General features: G+C 54.2%; 1 protein-coding gene across 1 annotated transcript; it reads right to left on the minus strand.

Annotated features, from left to right (window-relative positions):
• Positions 1 to 618: 618 nt before the first annotated feature.
• LOC144953412 (uncharacterized) lies at positions 619 to 15824 on the minus strand. Its single transcript, XM_078883991.1, has 7 exons — positions 14900 to 15824; positions 8226 to 8257; positions 7411 to 7509; positions 5870 to 6691; positions 2020 to 2133; positions 1852 to 1954; positions 619 to 1314 (listed from the first exon to the last, which is right to left on the minus strand). Exons 1-7 carry the CDS (start codon positions 14913 to 14915, stop codon positions 836 to 838), a joined length of 1665 nt encoding a protein of 554 aa, XP_078740117.1. The 5' UTR covers positions 14916 to 15824; the 3' UTR covers positions 619 to 835.
• Between the last annotated feature and the right edge of the window lie 4213 nt (positions 15825 to 20037).

Raw genomic sequence — 20037 nt, forward strand, 5'->3', positions numbered from 1 at the left:
GATCCCAATCTGCTGCTCATCCAAATCCCGTTGTCCATCCAAATCCCGTTGTCCATCGAAATCCGGTTGTCCACGTGAAGCGATTGTCCATGTGAAGCGGTTGTCCTTCTCACTCCAGCTGCCCATCTCGTTGCTGTGGACAAGCCGATTGACCCCAATGCGACATTCACCCGGCCCGCCCACCCGCCCGCCCGCCCGCCACAAAATCCACCAGCAGCAGTCGGCATCCACTGGGTCCTCAGTTATCGTCTTCTGGGTTCTTTGGGTAAAGTCGTCGCGTAGAAGGGAAGTAATAAAATAATAAAAATATAAAACACAATAAGATACAATTGTCACGACGTTTTTCGGCCACAACGCAAGCAGCCGTCCTCAGGTGAAGAACAGCGTCTGTCGGAAAGACAGCGTCTGAATGAAACACCACCAAGCTTGGCAGCGTATATTTAAGCTGCTGGGTTGGAGGGGGAAGAGCGCCGTGACACAAGAATTTGCACATCCAAGAGGAGTAAAAAAAAATATGCTAAATTCCTCTTGATGTGCAAATTATTTTGTCAAGGCACTCTTCCCCCTCCAACCCAGCAAGCTTAAATATACGCTGCAAGCCTGGTGGTGTTTCATTCAGACGCTGTCTTCCCGACAGACCTGTTATTCACCTGAGGACGGCTGCTTGCGTTGTGGCCGAAACGTCGTGACAATTGTATCTTATTGTGTTTTATATTTTTATTATTTTATTATTTCCATTCTACGCGACGACTTTACCCGAAGAACCAACAAGAAGTTGAATCCCTGCTGCAGTCACCAAAGAAGAAGCTTCACGTCGAAAAATCCTCAGTTATCCTCAGACGACGAAGAAGCGTTGGCTGGACAACCACCGCCACCACCACCACCACCGCCACCACCACCACCACCCGCCGCCACCACCGCCACAACCCTGCCTCCTGGAACGCCGCGAGGTTAAAGCGGCGGCAGCGGCGGCAGCGGAATCGGCGGAAGCTTCCGGAGGAGCCGGAGATTCGGCCCGGTGGCCACCACCGCCGTGGCCGCCGTGACCACCGCTGTGACCACCACCGCTGTGACCACCACCGCTGTGACCACCGTGGCTGCTGTGACCACCACCGTGACCACCGCTGTGACCACCACCGGCGGGGCCGTGAGCGGCCCGGCAGGGCTGGCACACGAACTCGTCCGGCACGTTCGACTTGCGGATCTTGGCGCACGAGAGGTGCACCCACGTGGCGCACACGCCGCACTCGATCATGGGGCGGCCCGCGAAGGGCTTCTGGCAGAAGCAGGTCACTAGGCCCCACGAGTCGTCCTCTGGGGAGGGGCGGGGGAGGTGGGACTGAGTGGACGCTCAGTCGCTCGCCCGCCCGCTCGCTCGCTCGCTCACATCAAACACTCGGCCACCCACTCGCCTACCCACCCACTCATCCACCCACTCACCCACTTACCCACTCGCCCACCCACCCACCCACTCGCTCACCCACCCACCCACTCACACACTCACCCATTTTCCCACCCACTCAAACACTCACCTACTTACTCAAACATTCACCCAGCCACCCACTCGCCCACCCACCCACCAACTCACTCACCCACTTCCCCACTTACCCGCTCACCCCCCACCCACTCACTCGCCTACCCACCCACTCGCCCACTCACCCACTCGCCTACCCACCCACTTTCCCATCCACTCAAACACTCACCCACGTACCCACACACTCACCCAGCCACCCACTCACCCAGCCACCCACCCACTCGCCCACTCACCCCCCACCCACTCACTCACCCACTTACCCACTCCCTCCCCACCCCCCCCCACCCACCCCCCCCCCCACCACCCCCCCCACCCACCTGAGTCCACCATGATGTCCTCATCGTTGGAGTTGCCGCCCTTGTCCCTGTAAACCTTCACCGTGGGGGCCGTCTCAATCACCTCCACCCCCCCCCCGCGTCTCCCCCCCCTCCCCCTCGCCCCCCCCCCTCCTCCTCCTCCCCCTCCTCCTCCCCCTCCTCCTCCTCCTCCTGCTTCTCCTCCTCCTCCTCCTCATCGTCCTCGTCGTCGTCCGCCCGGGTGCCGCAAGGAATCGGCAAAACCGCCGTCTCCTCGATCGCGGCTCCACCGGTGCCGCCGTTCTGCCGTGGGGGGGGGGGAGGGGGGGGAGGGGAGAAGGGTCCAGATGGTACAGTTGGTACAGTGCAGTTGGTACAGTTGGTACAGTCCAGTTGGTACAGTGCAGTTGGTACAGTCTGTTTAGTACAAATGGTACAGTTCGGTTGGTACAGTTGGTACAGTTCGGTTGGTGCAGATGGTACAGTCCAGTTGGTACAGTGCAGTTGGTACAGTCCAGTTGGTACAGTTGGTACAGTCCAGTTGGTACAGTTGGTACAGTCCAGTTGGTACAGTTGGTACAGTCCAGTTGGTACAGTCCAGTTGGTACAGTGCAGTTGGTACAGTCCAGTTGGTACAGTTGGTACAGTCCAGTTGGTACAAATGGTACAGTTCGGTTGGTACAGTTGGTACAGTCCAGTTGGTACAGTGCAGTTGGTACAGTCCAGTTGGTACAAATGGTACAGTCCACTAACCACTGGGGTGACATCACCACGACGCTTGTGCCAGGCTAGGTGCACGTTAAGGCCACATGAAGTGTCGAACGCCCGCTGGCAGGAGGTCATGGGACAGACCCAGCAGGTGCCACGGGTCGACTGACCGAGATGACCGAGATGACTGGCTGATGCACCACATGTGCCCCCTACTGTACCAACTTGCTGTGCTTTAGCCACCCGGCGCTCCGCTCGTTGTTGTGAGCGTCGCTCCTCCGCCCTCCATTGTTGTTGGAGGGCGACTGCCTCCAACTGCCCAGTAGCGTCCTTCACGAGCCTCCTCCACTGAGGCCGATCTTGACACTGCTGGTACCAGTCATCGGCAAGTTGACTCAGCTCCACGTCCTCCTGTACCACATCACTCCATCTCTTCTCTAGCCCGTGCCGCGCCCGTTTAGCCCCCTCGATCTGGCCGAACAAAAGCTGTTTAGGCATGCGGTGGCTAGGCATGCGGGCTACACGACCCAGCCAACGCAGCCTTGCCTGCCGGAGGAGCTCACCGATGGGACTTTGCCCAGATGTTTCAAGGATTTGTGAGCTCCTCACACAATCCAGCCTACAGGTTAAACCCAGGATGGATCGTAGGCAGGGCCGGCCTGAATGTTTCTAACCGGCGAAGATGTTCCACTAGGGGGGTCCACATTTCACAAGCGTAGAGAAGGGAGGGAATGACCGTGGCCGAGAAGACTTGAAGCTTCGTGCGGAGCGACAGACCAGGTAGCTTCCACACAGCGTCACGTAACCGATGAAAATATATTGCCGCTCGACTGATTCGGAGTGAGACCTCTGCTGATAAACTGGAGCAGGTCATGAGCACACTGCCCAGGTATGGGAAACTCTCCACACTCTCCACAACTGCCCCATCACCAATTGGGAGTTGTGGGGGTGGAGTGTCCGATGGTGCAAAATACCCAGGCAGGTGCTTAGTTTTGGTGGGGCTGATGGTAAGGCCCCACCTCTTAGTGGCACGCTCCAGGTTCAGCAGCAGCGTCTCCAACTCCTCTTCTGAGTGAGCGGCAATAACCAGATCATCGGCATACATAACGTGGTTGATCAATAGGGAGCCATCCCTTGACCGTATCCGGGCGTCGATCAGCCTCCCATTGTATCTGTACCAGCTGGAGATTCCTCCGGTACAGCCATCAAAGGCTTCACGAACTACGTGGTCGAAATAGATGTTAAATAATGTGGGAGCCAGAGGACATCCCTTTCGCACCCCAAGGTGTACAGGGAAAGGCTCTGACTCCCGGCCACATAGTTTTACCCGGGCCCGCTCACCATCATGAAGGTCCTTAATGATCGTGAGCAGAGGGTCAGGGACTCCGAAAGCACGAAGAACAACCCAGAGCCGAGGCCTACTGATGGTATCATAGGCCTTGACCAGGTCAATAAAGCAGAGATGTAGGTTTTGTTGGAATTCCCTACACCTCTGCTGTATCAGATTGGGGCTCTGCAAGCCTCTCCTCAGCATGCCTAGCAAGGCGATGTTGAATAATCCTTGCCAGGACCTTTCCCGGCACACTGAGGAGTGAGATGCCCCTGTAGTTGTTACAGTCGGTACGGTCCCCCTTCTTAAAGAGGGGGACCACCAGGGCATCCTTCCAATCCTGCGGAACCCGTCCAGTGGTCCAGACTGTTGTTATGATGTCATGTAGGGCAGTCTGTGCACAAACGCCACCCTCCCTCAGCATTTCGCTTGGGAGATCATCTCTGCCCGGTGCCTTTCCTGGTCTCAGACTCTGGATCGCCCTCAGTACTTCCTCAACAGCTGGCACCTCAGACAGCCACTCACAGGGGGTGACTTCTTCCTCCAATATTTGAGGCACCCCAGCCTCAGCAGGGTCATCCCCACTTTGTGCCACGATGTTTTCCAGGCTGAGGGATTTCCCATCCTCCAGGACCTCACAGAAATGCTCAGCAAATCTGCAAACCTGTTCCTGGGGGTCGGAGATTGGATCACCTTTCTTTCCCCTCATGATGGTAGTAGGTGTGGCGCTGCAGGTTACTTTTTTGATGGAGTTAAATAGGAATTTGTGATCGCGGGCCACTGAGGCAGACTCCATCTCCTCAGCAACCCGCGACCACCACCCATCCTTGCAGTGCCTCACGGCTCTCCGAACCTCCGAGCGAAGGCTGCGGTAAACCTCCTCATTCTCTGACGTGGGATGCTGTAGCCGATGAGAGTGGGCCTGTCGCTTTTTCTCAACTAACCTGAACACCTCCTCTGTCAGCCAGGGTTTCTGGGGAGGTCTGGACCGCGTACCCAAAGCAGCCATTGCAGCTACATGAGTCACAGTCCTAAACCTCGCCCATTTACCCTCGACATCAGGAGGAGTGGGGGACGATGCCAACCCCAGCCGCAAGCGATGATGAAATTCTCGCTTGCAACTTTCATCAGCTAGCTGAGACCAGGCCACCAAGGGTTGGAATGGGGTCCTGGGTGTACACTCACCACCAGAGTGGAAGAATGGCAGGCGCATCTTACAGATGACTAGTCGATGGTCAGAGGGCAGATCAGCTCCACGGTAGGTCCTGGTGTCAAGGACATGGGCTCGCATTCACTGTTCCGTCACTATATAGTCCAGCAGATGTTCTTGCTTGGACCCGGCATGCATCCATGATGTTGTGTGGATGCGCCGATGCCGGAAGAGCGTGTTGGTAATTACAAGTCCATGGGCTGCACAAAAATCTAGCAGCCTCCTACCGTTGTTATTGTGTTGATCTGGCCCATGCCTTCCAATCACTCCAGACCAGGTGTCAGCATCATGACCAACTCTGGCATTGAAGTCACCTAACAAGATGACTCTGTCCCGAGTGGCCACTTTGTTCAGAAGAAGAGCCACTCCCTGTTATTTGGCAGTCTCGTGCCCCGAGTGGAGGACTGTCCACCCCTCATGGTGGCAGGAGCCAGAGCCGGTCCACCGGACCTCCTGAATGCCACAGAGATCCAGGCGGTACCGGTCCAGCTCCTGACAGAGGAGTAGCAGCCTCTCCTCCGCAGTGAGCGTTCGAACATTCTACGTGGCCACCACACACATACACCCACACACCCACCCAATCATCCACCCACACACCCACCCAATCATCCACCCACACACCCACCCAATCATCCACACACCCACCCAATCATCCACCCACTCACCCGTCACCCACCCACACACTCACTCACTCACCCACCCACCCACCCGCTCACTCACCCACCCACTCACTCACCCACTCACCCGTCACCCACCCACACACTCACTCACTCACCCACCCACCCACTCACCTGTGCCTCTCCACCGCCTCTTCCCCAGTGTTCGCCGCCACCGCCACCACCGCCACCACCACCGCCACCACCGCCACCACCACCGCCACCACCGCCACCACCACCGCCACCACCGCCACCACCACCGCCACCACCGCCACCACCACCACGTGCCCCACGGCCTCTCCTCACCCGGGACCCTCCCAGACGTCCCACGGCCCCCACCCCTTCACCTTCAACACCACCACCGCCACCACCACCGCCACCACCGCCACCACCACCGCCACCACCACCGCCACCACCACCGCCACCACCACCGCCACCGCCGCCACCACCGCCCACCAACGGCCCCATCCGCTTCCCCTGCCGTCTCCAGGGCAGCCTCGTCGCCACGGCAACGCGCCCCGCCCCGCCCTGCCTGGGGGGGCAGGGGACCGCGGTTGCCGTGGGCGACGACGTCGTCATCGTCGTCGTCGCCGCCGACGACGACGAGGAGGGGGCGGTGACGACGGACGGGGGGGGCGACACTTGCTGCAGTGCATTGTGGGAGGACGCCGGCGGCGGCGACGCCGGTGGTGGCGGCTGTTGTTGCGGCTGTTGTTGCGGTTGTTGTGGCGGTTGTTGTGGCGGTTGTTGTTGTTGTTGTTGCTGTTGTTGCGGTTGTTGCTGTTTTCGCGGCAGATGATGCTGCTGCTGCTGCTGCTGTGTAGCCGCCCTGTGCAGCAGTGCATTGTGGGGCGAGGCGGAGTCACATGACCAGCTGTCGCTGTCGGCCGTGCTGCCCGTGCTGTTGGGGGGGCTGCGGCCGGCGTGGGCGGGAGGGCCCGGCACACCACGTGACTCCTGGGGGACAGGGGGGGGGGGGTGGGGAGTGGGGGGTGGGTGAGTGGCTGGGTGTGCAAGTGGGTGAGCATGGTGGTGAGCGAGTGGGTGAGCGAGTGGGTGAGCGTGGTGGTGAGCAAGCGTGGTGGTGAGCGAGTGGCTGGGTGAGTGAGTGGCTGGTTGAGCGAGTGGCTGAGTGAGCGACTGGGTGAGCGAGTGGGTGAGCGAGTGGGTGAGCGTGGTGGTGAGCGAGCGTGGTGGTGAGTGAGTGGTTGGGTGAGCGAGTGGCTGGGTGAGCGAGTGGCTGGGTGAGCGAGTGGCTGGTTGAGCGAGTGGCTGGTTGAGCGAGTGGCTGAGTGAGCGACTGGGTGAGCGAGTGGTGAGCGAGTGGTGAGCGAGTGGTGAGCGAGTGGTGAGCGAGTGGTGAGCGACTGGGTGAGCGAGTGGTGAGCGAGTGGTGAGCGAGTGGTGAGCGAGTGGTGAGCGAGTGGTGAGCGAGCGTGGTGGTGAGCGAGTGGCTGGGTGAGCGAGTGGCTGGGTGAGCGAGTGGCTGGGTGAGCGAGTGGCTGGGTGAGCGAGTGGCTGGGTGAGCGAGTGGCTGAGTGAGCGACTGGGTGAGCGAGTGGTGAGCGAGTGGTGAGCGAGTGGTGAGCGAGTGGTGAGCGAGTGGTGAGTGAGTGGTGAGCGAGTGGTTAGCGACTGGTGAGCGAGTGGTGAGCGAGTGGTGAGTGACTCCTCACCTTTGCGTGAGGGATGTAGCCCGCGTAGGCCAACACGAAGGTGCAGAACTGGTTGAAGTCCTCCACTGTGCGACGCTGACGCTTGCGAGCCAGCGGACACTGCACAACAACAACCACCACAACCACTATAACCACCACAACAACCACCACAACAACTATAACAACAACCACCACCACAACCACAACTATAACAAGCACAACAACAACCACCACCACAACAACTATAACAACCACAACAACAACCACCACAACTATAACAACCACCACCACAACAAGTATAACCACCACAACAACAACTACAACAACCACCACAACTATAACAACAACCACCACCACCACAACTATAACCACCACAACTATAACAACAACCACCACCACAACTATAACAACAACCACCACCACCACAACAACCACCACAACTATAACAACCATCACCACTACTATAACTACCACAACAACAACCACCACCACCACAGCTATAACCACCACCACCACCACCAATAAAACACCACCGTAACGCTCGCTTCCCATTGGTCGAAAGGCGGCCCTTCCCCCCCCCCCTCACCTAACGAACGCGGCCGTCTGATTGGACGAGAGGGCCGCGTACCACACGGGTCGCAAAAGAAACCCAAAAATGGCGGGAAAATGTTTGTTGTCGTATTGAGATCGCTCGCAAAGTGGCAACGGTGAAAAAGTTGACTTTTCTCGACACAAAACTCAACATTCTGCTTCTAAACGTGGACTTTTCCCTCAAGCGCGTCGTCAGAATCGGCGTTCGAAGCGGTAAAGTTGCGTTAAAAGGGCCGTTTCCTTACCTCGCCTTCCACGGCGGCATACACAGCTGCCTCTGTGGTGGGCGACAACAGCAAGAGCGTGAATTAGTCGACAAAGTGAAACGATAAACTACCAGCAAAAACCACAACTCCGATAATGACGTGCACTGTCCTTCAAGTTGATTGGTCCACACCCGAGACAGCTTTCCTTAGAGCCTAGTCTCCATTGGTGTTGGACCAGATGACGCCAAAAGGCGCACAACTCAAAGACAATGCACCATCAGAGTATTGAGAGTTCGGGGTTAAGCATTTACACCATTGGAACCTCATTTGCCAGTAGCAAAATATAATTGGATTTTTACCATTTTATCTGGCAACAAAACTGACACCTTTTTTACAAGAAGTCATGTTTGCATAGACCACAATACCTGCGGCCATAATGCAAACAAAAAACATAACTCTGATGATGATATGCACTGTCCTTGAAGTTGATTGGTCCACACCCGAGACAGCTTTCCTTAGAGCCTAGTCTCCATTGGTGTTGGACCAGATGACGCCAAAAGGCGCACAACTCAAAGACAGCGCACCATCAGAGTATTGAGAGCTCGGGGTGAAGCATTTACACTATGAGACATCTCCTTTACCAGTGGCAAAATATAGTGATAGGTTTTTACCCTTTCAACTGGTACAAAAACTGACACCTTTACACAAGGCATCATGTTTACAATAAACACAACACAAGCAGTCAAAATGCTTATCTAAAGGGGAGGAGCTTGTGTAAAGGGGGAGGGGCTTGTCTAAAGGGGGAGGGGCTTGGCTAAAGGGGAGGGGCTTGTCTACAGGGGAGGGGCTTGTCTAAAGGGGAGGAGCTTGTCTAAAGGGGGAGTGGATTGTCTGAAGGGGGAGGAGCTTGTCTAAAGGGGGAGGAGCTTGTCTAAAGGGGAGGGGCTTGTCTAAAGGGGAGTGGCTTGTCTAACGGGGACGGGGCTTGGCTAAAGGGGGCGGGGCTTGGCTAAAGGGGGAGGGGCTTGTCTAAAGGGGGAGGAGCTTGTCTAAATGTGGGGGGGCGGGGCTAGCAGTTATTTTGAGTTATTTTCATTTATTTTCGTTTATTTTTTTACCTACGTGACTTCACCGACAAAAAGAGCATGAATCCTTGCAGTCACTAAAGCTTTAAATAGAGGTAACAACATTTTTTTTATTTTGCTACTGGCAAAGGCAGATTCGAAGCGTTCTGACTGCAGCGATGACTCTGTGGTTCTTTCCGTGAATAATAAAATAATAACAGAAAACGACGTTTCGATTGGAACACAAGCAGCCATCGCCAGGTAGGAATGACATTCTTTCCTGACGATGGTTGCTTGTGTTGCCACCGAAACGTCGCATTCTATTGTTACTTAATTTTGGGTCTCTGTGTGATGAGTCTGTGGGTCTCTGTGTGGTGAGTCTATGGGTCTCTGTGTGGTGAGTCTGTGGGTCTCTGTGTGGTGAGTCTATGGGTCTCTGTGTGGTGAGTCTATGGGTCTCTGTGTGGTGAGTCTATGGGTCTCTGTGTGGTGAGTCTGTGGGTCTCTGTGTGGTGAGTCTATGGGTCTCTGTGTGGTGAGTCTGTGGGTCTCTGTGTGGTGAGTCTGTGGGTCTCTGTGTGGTGAGTCTATGGGTCTCTGTGTGGTGAGTCTGTGGGTCTCTGTGTGGTGAGTCTGTGGGTCTCTGTGTGGTGAGTCTATGGGTCTCTGTGTGGTGAGTCTGTGGGTCTCTGTGTGGTGAGTCTATGGGTCTCTGTGTGGTGAGTCTGTGGGTCTCTGTGTGGTGAGTCTGTGGGTCTCTGTGTGGTGAGTCTATGGGTCTCTGTGTGGTGAGTCTGTGGGTCTCTGTGTGGTGAGTCTGTGGGTCTCTGTGTGGTGAGTCTATGGGCCTCTGTGTGGTGAGTCTGTGGGTCTCTGTGTGGTGAGTCTGTGGGTCTCTGTGTGGTGAGTCTGTGGGTCTCTGTGTGGTGAGTCTGTGGGTCTCTGTGTGGTGAGTACATGTACACACACTCCTACACACACAGACACTCACTCTCCTACACACACAGACACTCACTCTCCTACACACACACTCACTCAATCTCCTACACACACATTCACACACACACTCACTCTTACACACACAAACACACACACACACAGACACTCACTCTCCTACACAGACACTCACTCGCGTACAGACACACACACTCACTCTTACACACACAGACACACACACACAGACACTCACTCTCGTACACACACACACACACTCACTCTCGTACACACACAGACACACACACACACACACAGACACTCACTCTCCTACACACACACTCACTCAATCTCCTACACACACAGTCACACACACACTCACTCTTACACACACAAACACACACACACACAGACACTCACTCTCCTACACAGACACTCACTCGCGTACAGACACATACACTCACTCTTACACACACAGACACACACACACAGACACTCACTCTCCTACACACACACACACTCTTACACACACAGACACACACACACACACAGACACTCACTCTCCTACACACACACACTCACTCTCGTACACACACAGACACTCTTACACACACACACACTCACTCCTACACACACAGACATTCACTCTCCTACACACACACTCACTCTCCTACACACACAGATACACACACACTCCTAAACACACAGACACACACACACTCCTAAACACACAGACACACTCCTACACACACACACACTCCTACACACACAGACACACACACACTCCTACACACACAGATACACACACACTCCTAAACACACAGACACACACACACTCCTACACACACACACACTCCTACACACACAGATACACACACACTCCTACACACACACTCACTCTCCTACACACACAGACACTCACTCTCCTACACACACACTAACACACACACAGTGTACACACACACAGTGTACACACACTACACACACACTAACACATACACAGTGCACACACACAGTGTACACACACACACAGTGTACACACACACACAGTGCACACACACACACAGTGCACACACACACACAGTGCACACACTAACACACACACACTAACACAGACACATACTAACACAGACACACACACACACACACTAACATACACACATATTAACACACACACAGTGCACACACACACAGTGTACACACTAACACACACACATACTAACACAGACACACACACACTAACATACACACGTACTAACACACACAGACACACACTCACACACACACAAACACACTGTGTGTGTTTGTGTGTGTGTCTGCTCGCTGATGGGGAGCGGTGGGTGTAGTGGTTAGCGCGCTGCGCTATGAACCTGGCGACCTGGGTTCGATTCCCGCTCACGGCTAACACCAGTGACGATTATCTGAACCGGTCCTGGGCCTCCCCTAGGTCGACTCAGCCTTAAATGAGTACCTGGTGCGGTGTGTAAACATCGCCACTGGGGAGACAAAGGCGGTCGGGCGTGGTGCTGGCCACTCACCCCCTCGTGTGCCGTGTCGGCCTTCATAGGTGCTCGCTAACAGCACATGCCCCTACAGTCTGTTAAGGCTATACGGGGGATCTTTGTCTGCTCGCTAACAGCACTTGCCCCTACAGTCTGTTAAGGCTATACGGGGGATCTTTGTTATATCTTTGTCTGTGTGTGTGTGTGTCTGTGTGTGTGTGTGTGTCTGTGTGTGTATGTGTGTGTCTGTATGTGTGTGTCTGTGTGTGTGTCTGTCTGTGTGTCTGTCTGTGTGCGACTGTCTGTGTGTGTGTCTGTGTGTGTCTGTGTGTGTGTCGGTGTGTGTCTGTGTGTGGCCTCAAGGTGCACTTGGCCTGGCACAAGCGTCGTGGTGACGTCACCGCCACTTAGTGGCGAATGGCGGTTGTTGAGTGTTGAGTGTGTTAGTGTGTGTTAGTGAGTGTGTTAGTGTGTGTTACTATGTGTGTTAGTGTGTATGTTGGTGTGTACAATGTGTGTGTCTGTGTGTGACTGTGTGTGTGTGTGTCTGTGTGTGTTGGTGTGTGTCTGTGTGTGTCTGTGTGTGACTGTGTGTGTGTGTCTGTGTGTGTGTGTTGGTGTGTACAATGTGTGTGTCTGTGTGTGACTGTGTGTGTCTGTGTGTGTGTGTGTTGGTGTGTACAATGTGTGTGTCTGTGTGTGACTGTGTGTGTCTGTGTGTGTGTGTGTTGGTGTGTACAATGTGTGTGACTGTGTGTGACTGTGTGTGACTGTGTGTGTGTGTCTGTGTGTGTCTGTGTGTACAATGTGTGTGACTGTGTGTGACTGTGTGTGTGTGTTGGTGTGTGTGTGTTGGTGTGTACAATGTGTGTGACTGTGTGTGACTGTGTGTGTGTGTCTGTGTGTGTTGGTGTGTACAATGTGTGTGTCTGTGTGTGTCTGTGTGTGTCTGTGTGTGACTGTGTGTGTGTGTCTGTGTGTGTTGGTGTGTACAATGTGTGTGTCTGTGTGTGACTGTGTGTGACTGTGTGTGTGTGTCTGTGTGTGTGTGTTGGTGTGTACAATGTGTGTGTCTGTGTGTGTCTGTGTGTGACTGTGTGTGTGTCTGTGTGTGTGTGTTGGTGTGTACAATGTGTGTGTCTGTGTGTGACTGTGTGTGACTGTGTGTGTGTGTCTGTGTGTGTGTGTTGGTGTGTACAATGTGTGTGTCTGTGTGTGTCTGTGTGTGACTGTGTGTGTGTGTCTGTGTGTGTGTGTTGGTGTGTACAATGTGTGTGTCTGTGTGTGTCTGTGTGTGACTGTGTGTGTGTGTCTGTGTGTGTGTGTTGGTGTGTACAATGTGTGTGTCTGTGTGTGACTGTGTGTGACTGTGTGTGTGTTGGTGTGTACAATGTGTGTGTCTGTGTGTGTGTGTTGGTGTGTACAATGTGTGTGTCTGTGTGTGACTGTGTGTGTCTGTGTGTGTGTGTTGGTGTGTACAATGTGTGTGTCTGTGTGTGTGTGTGTCTGTGTGTGACTGTGTGTGTGTGTCTGTGTGTGACTGTGTGTGACTGTGTGACTGTGTGTGTGTGTCTGTGTGTGTGTGTCTGTGTGTGTGTGTTGGTGTGTACAATGTGTATATATATTGGTGTATGTTAGTGTGTGTGTTAGTGTGTGTTGGTGTGTGTTAGTGTGTGTGTTAGTGTGTGTGTTAGTGTGTGTGTTAGTGTGTGTGTTAGTGTGTGTGTTAGTGTGTGTGTTAGTGTGTGTGTTAGTGTGTGTGTTAGTGTGTGTGTTAGTGTGTGTTAGTGTGTGTGTTAGTGTATGTTAGTGTGTATGTTAGTGTGTGTGTTAGTGTGTATGTTAGTGTGTGTGTTAGTGTGTGTGTTAGTGTGTGTGTTAGTGTGTGTGTTAGTGTGTGTGTTAGTGTGTGTTAGTGTGTGTGTTAGTGTATGTTAGTGTGTATGTTAGTGTGTGTGTTAGTGTGTATGTTAGTGTGTGTGTTAGTGTGTGTGTTAGTGTATGTTGGTGTGTTAGTGTGTGTTAGTGTGTGTTAGTGTGTGTTAGTGTATGTTAGTGTGTGTGTTAGTGTGTGTGTTAGTGTGTGTGTTAGTGTATGTTGGTGTGTTAGTGTGTGTTAGTGTGTGTTAGTGTGTGTTAGTGTGTGTTAGTGTATGTTAGTGTGTGTTAGTGTGTGTTAGTGTGTGTGTTAGTGTATGTTAGTGTGTATGTTAGTGTGTATGTTAGTGTGTGTGTTAGTGTGTATGTTGGTGTGTTAGTGTGTGTTAGTGTGTGTGTTAGTGTGTGTTAGTGTATGTTAGTGTGTATGTTAGTGTGTGTTAGTGTGTGTGTTAGTGTGTGTTAGTGTATGTTAGTGTGTATGTTAGTGTGTGTGTTAGTGTGTGTGTTAGTGTGTATGTTGGTGTGTTAGTGTGTGTGTTAGTGTGTGTGTTAGTGTGTGTGTTAGTGTGTTAGTGTGTGTGTTAGTGTGTGTGTTAGTGTGTGTGTTAGTGTGTGTTAGTGTATGTTAGTGTGTATGTTAGTGTGTGTGTTAGTGTGTGTGTTAGTGTGTATGTTGGTGTGTTAGTGTGTGTGTTAGTGTGTGTGTTAGTGTGTGTGTTAGTGTGTGTGTTAGTGTGTTAGTGTGTGTGTTAGTGTGTGTGTTAGTGTGTGTGTTAGTGTGTGTTAGTGTGTATGTTGGTGTGTTAGTGTGTGTTAGTGTTTATGTTGGTGTCTGTGTGTTTCTGTGTGTGTTAGTGTATGTTACTATGTATGTTAGTGTGTGTGTTAGTGTGTTAGTGTGTGTTAGTGTGTGTGTACTATGTATGTTGTGTGTTGGTGTGTGTAGGTGTGTATGTTACTATGTATGTTGTATGTTACTATGTATGTTGTGTGTTGGTGTGTATGTTACTATGTATGTTGTATGTTACTATGTATGTTGTATGTTGTGTGTGTGTACTATGTATGTTGTATGTTGTGTGTATGTTACTATGTATGTTGTGTGTTGGTGTGTATGTTACTATGTATGTTGTATGTTACTATGTATGTTGTATGTTGTGTGTGTGTACTATGTATGTTGTATGTTGTGTGTATGTTACTATGTATGTTGTGTGTTGGTGTGTATGTTACTATGTATGTTGTATGTTACTATGTATGTTGTATGTTACTATGTATGTTGTATGTTACTATGTATGTTGTGTGTTGGTGTGTTTCTGTGTTTGCGTCTCCCACTCACCGATGGATTCTGCCATTTTCCTTTCCACGAAGGCCGATCGAGACGACAGCGAAACACGCAGAGACACCCACAGACAGAGACACACACACAGACAGAGACACACACAGACAGACAGACACACACAGACAGAGACACACACAGAGACACACACACAGAGACACACACACAGAGACACCCACAGAGACACACACAGACAGACACAGAGACACACACAGACAGAGACACACACAGAGACACACACAGACACACACGCAGAGACACCCACAGAGACACACACACACAGACACAGAGACACACACAGACAGAGACACACACAGAGACACACACAGACACACACACACACACAGAGACACACACAGACAGAGACACACACAGAGACACACACAGACAGAGACACACACAGACAGAGACACACACAGACAGAGACACACACACACACACAGAGACACACACAGACAGAGACACACACACACAGAGACACACACAGACAGAGACACACACAGACAGAGACACCCACAGAGACACACACAGACAGAGACACACACAGACAGAGACACCCACAGAGACACACACAGAGACACACACAGAGACACACACACACAGACAGAGACACACACACAGAGACACACACACAGACACACACAGACAGAGACACACACACAGACACAGAGACACACACAGAGACACACACAGACACACACACAGACACAGAGACACACACACAGAGACACCCACAGAGACACACACAGACAGAGACACACACACAGAGACACACACAAGAGACACAGACAAGAGACACACAGAGACACACGGAGACAGCGAGAGAGACAGTGACGTTCACTCCCCTCACCACCCTCCCCCCACTGTTAGAACAACAACCACCACCACCCACACAACCACACACACCACCACCACCCACACCACCACCACCACCACCCCGGACGAGTTAATGTCGAGTGAGAAGAAGCAGCAGCAGCAGCAGCGGGTGGCTACGGCCGCCCCCGCAACATCGCCAAGAGACCCGCCAGGGCATGAGCCTTGCGAGGGGCTGTGGTCGTGGTGGTCGTGGTCGGCTTCGACGACGATGATGGGGGAGCAGCGGCGATTTGGTTGAAAAAAAAAAATTCGATTTCGCTGCTCGCCCGCGAAAGTCCGAGACAAAACGTTGAGCGAACGTTCAGAGAACGTTGGGGGCTGTGATGGTGAGTGGGAGGGGTTGACGGGCGGGGGGTGAGGGGGGGGTGAAGGGGGCGTTGCCTTTCCCCAGCACCGCCCCCGCAGCCCCCCCCCCCCAAAACCGCCAGCCCCGCCTCCAACGATCTATCGCAGCTCGCCATTGGTCCCAGCCACCCACGTGACCACCGCGGGGGAAGGGGTTGAGGGGGGAGGGGGCGTTGCATTTCCCCCAGCGCGCGACGCCCCGCCCCCACAACCCCCCCCCCACCCCAAACCGCAGGCCACGCCTCCAACGATCGTATCGCAGCTCGCCATTGGCCACAGCCGCCCACGTGACCACCGCTGGGGGAGGGGTTGAGGGGGGAGGGGGCGTTGCATTAGCCCAGCGCGCGACGCCCCCCGCCCTACTCCCGCCGCCCCCACCCGCCCCGCATCCAACGTCCGTAATCGCCGCTCCCCATTGGTCGGAGCCGCCCTCGTGACCACCGAGGGGGGGTGGGTGGGGGGGTGAAACCTCAATGGGGGAGGGGCGAGTGACGAACCGCCGTCACGAGCCCGCGTTGCGTGTTGTGGGTGGGGCTTGGGTCGTACCAAGTGCGCTCGTAACGAAGGGGTGTTTTGGATTTTTAATAGTTTGACGAGGGGGGGGGTGGAAGGTGTGTTTCGTCAATTTAACGTTTAAAATCGCGGCTTTCAAGAGCGACAAAAGTTGCGGTGACGTGGAGTTTACATTGTGAGTCGTTTAGGACGGCAAGCTCACTCACCCCCACTCACCCCCACTCACCCCCTCACCCACACGTCTACACCGCACCCCTGTCAACAACGCGCCGTAGTGGTACGACCCGCGGACTGTACCATCTCACGGCGAGCAGGCAGGGAGGGTTGTTGGGTGTCGTAATAAAACGTCCCGAAGCGAAGTGGCACTTCCCAAACCTCCTTAAACTTGACGACGAGAAAACTTCTCAGTTTTTTATAGCAGGTAATCGATTAATCGATATTTACGGTGTATTTTGAAAAAGAAGATTTAAAAAAGTAACTATTTTTTTTAAAGATACCCCCCTCCGTCAGCTCGGTGGCTACGGTGGTACGGTCCGAATTTTATGCGCATGCGCAGTATCCGGGGTGGGGGGAAATGGGGGGTCCGGGTGCGGCTGTGACGTCACTCAAAACATCACCCCCCCCCCACCCCCGGGTCAATCTACTGCTAGATGTAGATCATTGTGGTGATGACTCACTCACCAACTCACCCACTCACCCACCCACTCACCCACCCACTCACTCACCCACTCACCCACTCACTTACCCACCCACCCACTCACTCACACACTCGCCCACTCACTCACCCACCCACCCACTCACTCACCCACTCACTCACACACTCACTCACCCACTCACTCACTCACCCTCTCACTCACTCACACACTCGCCCACTCACTCACCCACCCACCCACTCACTCACCCACCCACTCACTCACCCACTCACCCACTCACTCACCCACTCACCCACTCACTCACACACTCGCCCACTCACTCACCCACCCACCCACTCACACACTCACTCACCCACTCACTCACTCACCCTCTCACTCACCCACTCACCCTCCCACTCATTCACTCACCCACCCACTCTCCCATACTCTCACTCACCCACTCACCACCCACTCATCCACTCACCCACCCACTCACCCTCCCACTCACTCACCCACTCACTCGCCCACTCACTCACTCGCCCACCGATCCACCCACTCACCCACCGACTCACTCACTCACCCACTCACCCACCCACTCACCCACCCACTCACTCACTCACCCACTCACCCACCGACTCACTCACTCACCCACTCACCCACCCACTCACCCACCCACTCACTCACTCACCCACTCACCCACCGACTCACTCACTCACCCACTCACCCACCGACTCACTCACTCACCCACTCACCCACCGACTCACCCACTCACCACTCACCCACACGAAGTACTGCTCAGGGGCGCCGTGGTGGCTGTGAGATGTTGACTACCTCGCCTGGTATACAGGAGGTCGTGGGTTCGATCCCAGACCCTGTGAGATGTTGACTACCTCGCCTGGTACACAGGAGGTCGTGGGTTCGATCCCAGACCCTGTGAGATGTTGACTACCTCGCCTGGCCTACAGGAGGACGTGGGTTCGATCCCAGACCCTGTGAGATGTTGACTACCTCGCCAGGTCTACAGGAGGTCGTGGGTTCGATCCCGGACCCTGTGAGATGTTGACTACCTCGCCTGGCCTACAGGAGGTCGTGGGTTCGATCCCGGACCCTGTGAGATGTTGACTACCTCGCCTGGCCTACAGGAGGTCGTGGGTTCGATCCCAGACCCTGTGAGATGTTGACTACCTCGCCTGGTCTACAGGTCGTGGGTTCGATCTCGGACCCTGTGAGATGTTGACTACCTCGCCTGGTCTACAGGTCGTGGGTTCGATCCCGGACCCTGTGAGATGTTGACTACCTCGCCTGGTCTACAGGTCGTGGGTTCGATCCCGGACCCTGTGAGATGTTGACTACCTCGCCTGGTCTACAGGAGGTCGTGGGTTCGATCTCGGACCCTGTGAGATGTTGACTACCTCGCCTGGTCTACAGGAGGTCGTGGGTTCGATCTCGGACCCTGTGAGATGTTGACTACCTCGCCTGGCCTACAGGAGGTCGTGGGTTCGATCTCGGACCCTGTGAGATGTTGACTACCTCGCCTGGTCTACAGGAGGTCGTGGGTTCGATCTCGGACCCTGTGAGATGTTGACTACCTCGCCTGGTCTACAGGAGGTCGTGGGTTCGATCCCAGACCCTGTGAGATGTTGACTACCTCGCCTGGTATACAGGAGGTCGTGGGTTCGATCCCAGACCCTGTGAGATGTTGACTACCTCGCCTGGTACACAGGAGGTCGTGGGTTCGATCCCAGACCCTGTGAGATGTTGACTACCTCGCCTGGCCTACAGGAGGACGTGGGTTCGATCCCAGACCCTGTGAGATGTTGACTACCTCGCCAGGTCTACAGGAGGTCGTGGGTTCGATCCCGGACCCTGTGAGATGTTGACTACCTCGCCTGGCCTACAGGAGGTCGTGGGTTCGATCCCAGACCCTGTGAGATGTTGACTACCTCGCCTGGTCTACAGGTCGTGGGTTCGATCTCGGACCCTGTGAGATGTTGACTACCTCGCCTGGTCTACAGGTCGTGGGTTCGATCCCGGACCCTGTGAGATGTTGACTACCTCGCCTGGTCTACAGGTCGTGGGTTCGATCCCGGACCCTGTGAGATGTTGACTACCTCGCCTGGTCTACAGGAGGTCGTGGGTTCGATCTCGGACCCTGTGAGATGTTGACTACCTCGCCTGGTCTACAGGAGGTCGTGGGTTCGATCTCGGACCCTGTGAGATGTTGACTACCTCGCCTGGCCTACAGGAGGTCGTGGGTTCGATCTCGGACCCTGTGAGATGTTGACTACCTCGCCTGGTATACAGGAGGTCGTGGGTTCGATCTCGGACCCTGTGAGATGTTGACTACCTCGCCTGGTCTACAGGAGGTCGTGGGTTCGATCTCGGACCCTGTGAGATGTTGACTACCTCGCCTGGTCTACAGGAGGTCGTGGGTTCGATCTCGGACCCTGTGAGATGTTGACTACCTCGCCTGGTCTACAGGAGGTCGTGGGTTCGATCTCGGACCCTGTGAGATGTTGACTACCTCGCCTGGTCTACAGGAGGTCGTGGGTTCGATCTCGGACCCTGTGAGATGTTGACTACCTCGCCTGGCCTACAGGAGGTCGTGGGTTCGATCTCGGACCCTGTGAGATGTTGACTACCTCGCCTGGTCTACAGGAGGTCGTGGGTTCGATCTCGGACCCTGTGAGATGTTGACTACCTCGCCTGGTCTACAGGAGGTCGTGGGTTCGATCCCAGACCCTGTGAGATGTTGACTACCTCGCCTGGTAT

This window comes from Lampetra fluviatilis, chromosome 76 (genome assembly GCF_964198595.1).
Source record: "Lampetra fluviatilis chromosome 76, kcLamFluv1.1, whole genome shotgun sequence".
Taxonomy (NCBI): Eukaryota; Metazoa; Chordata; class Hyperoartia; order Petromyzontiformes; family Petromyzontidae; genus Lampetra; species Lampetra fluviatilis.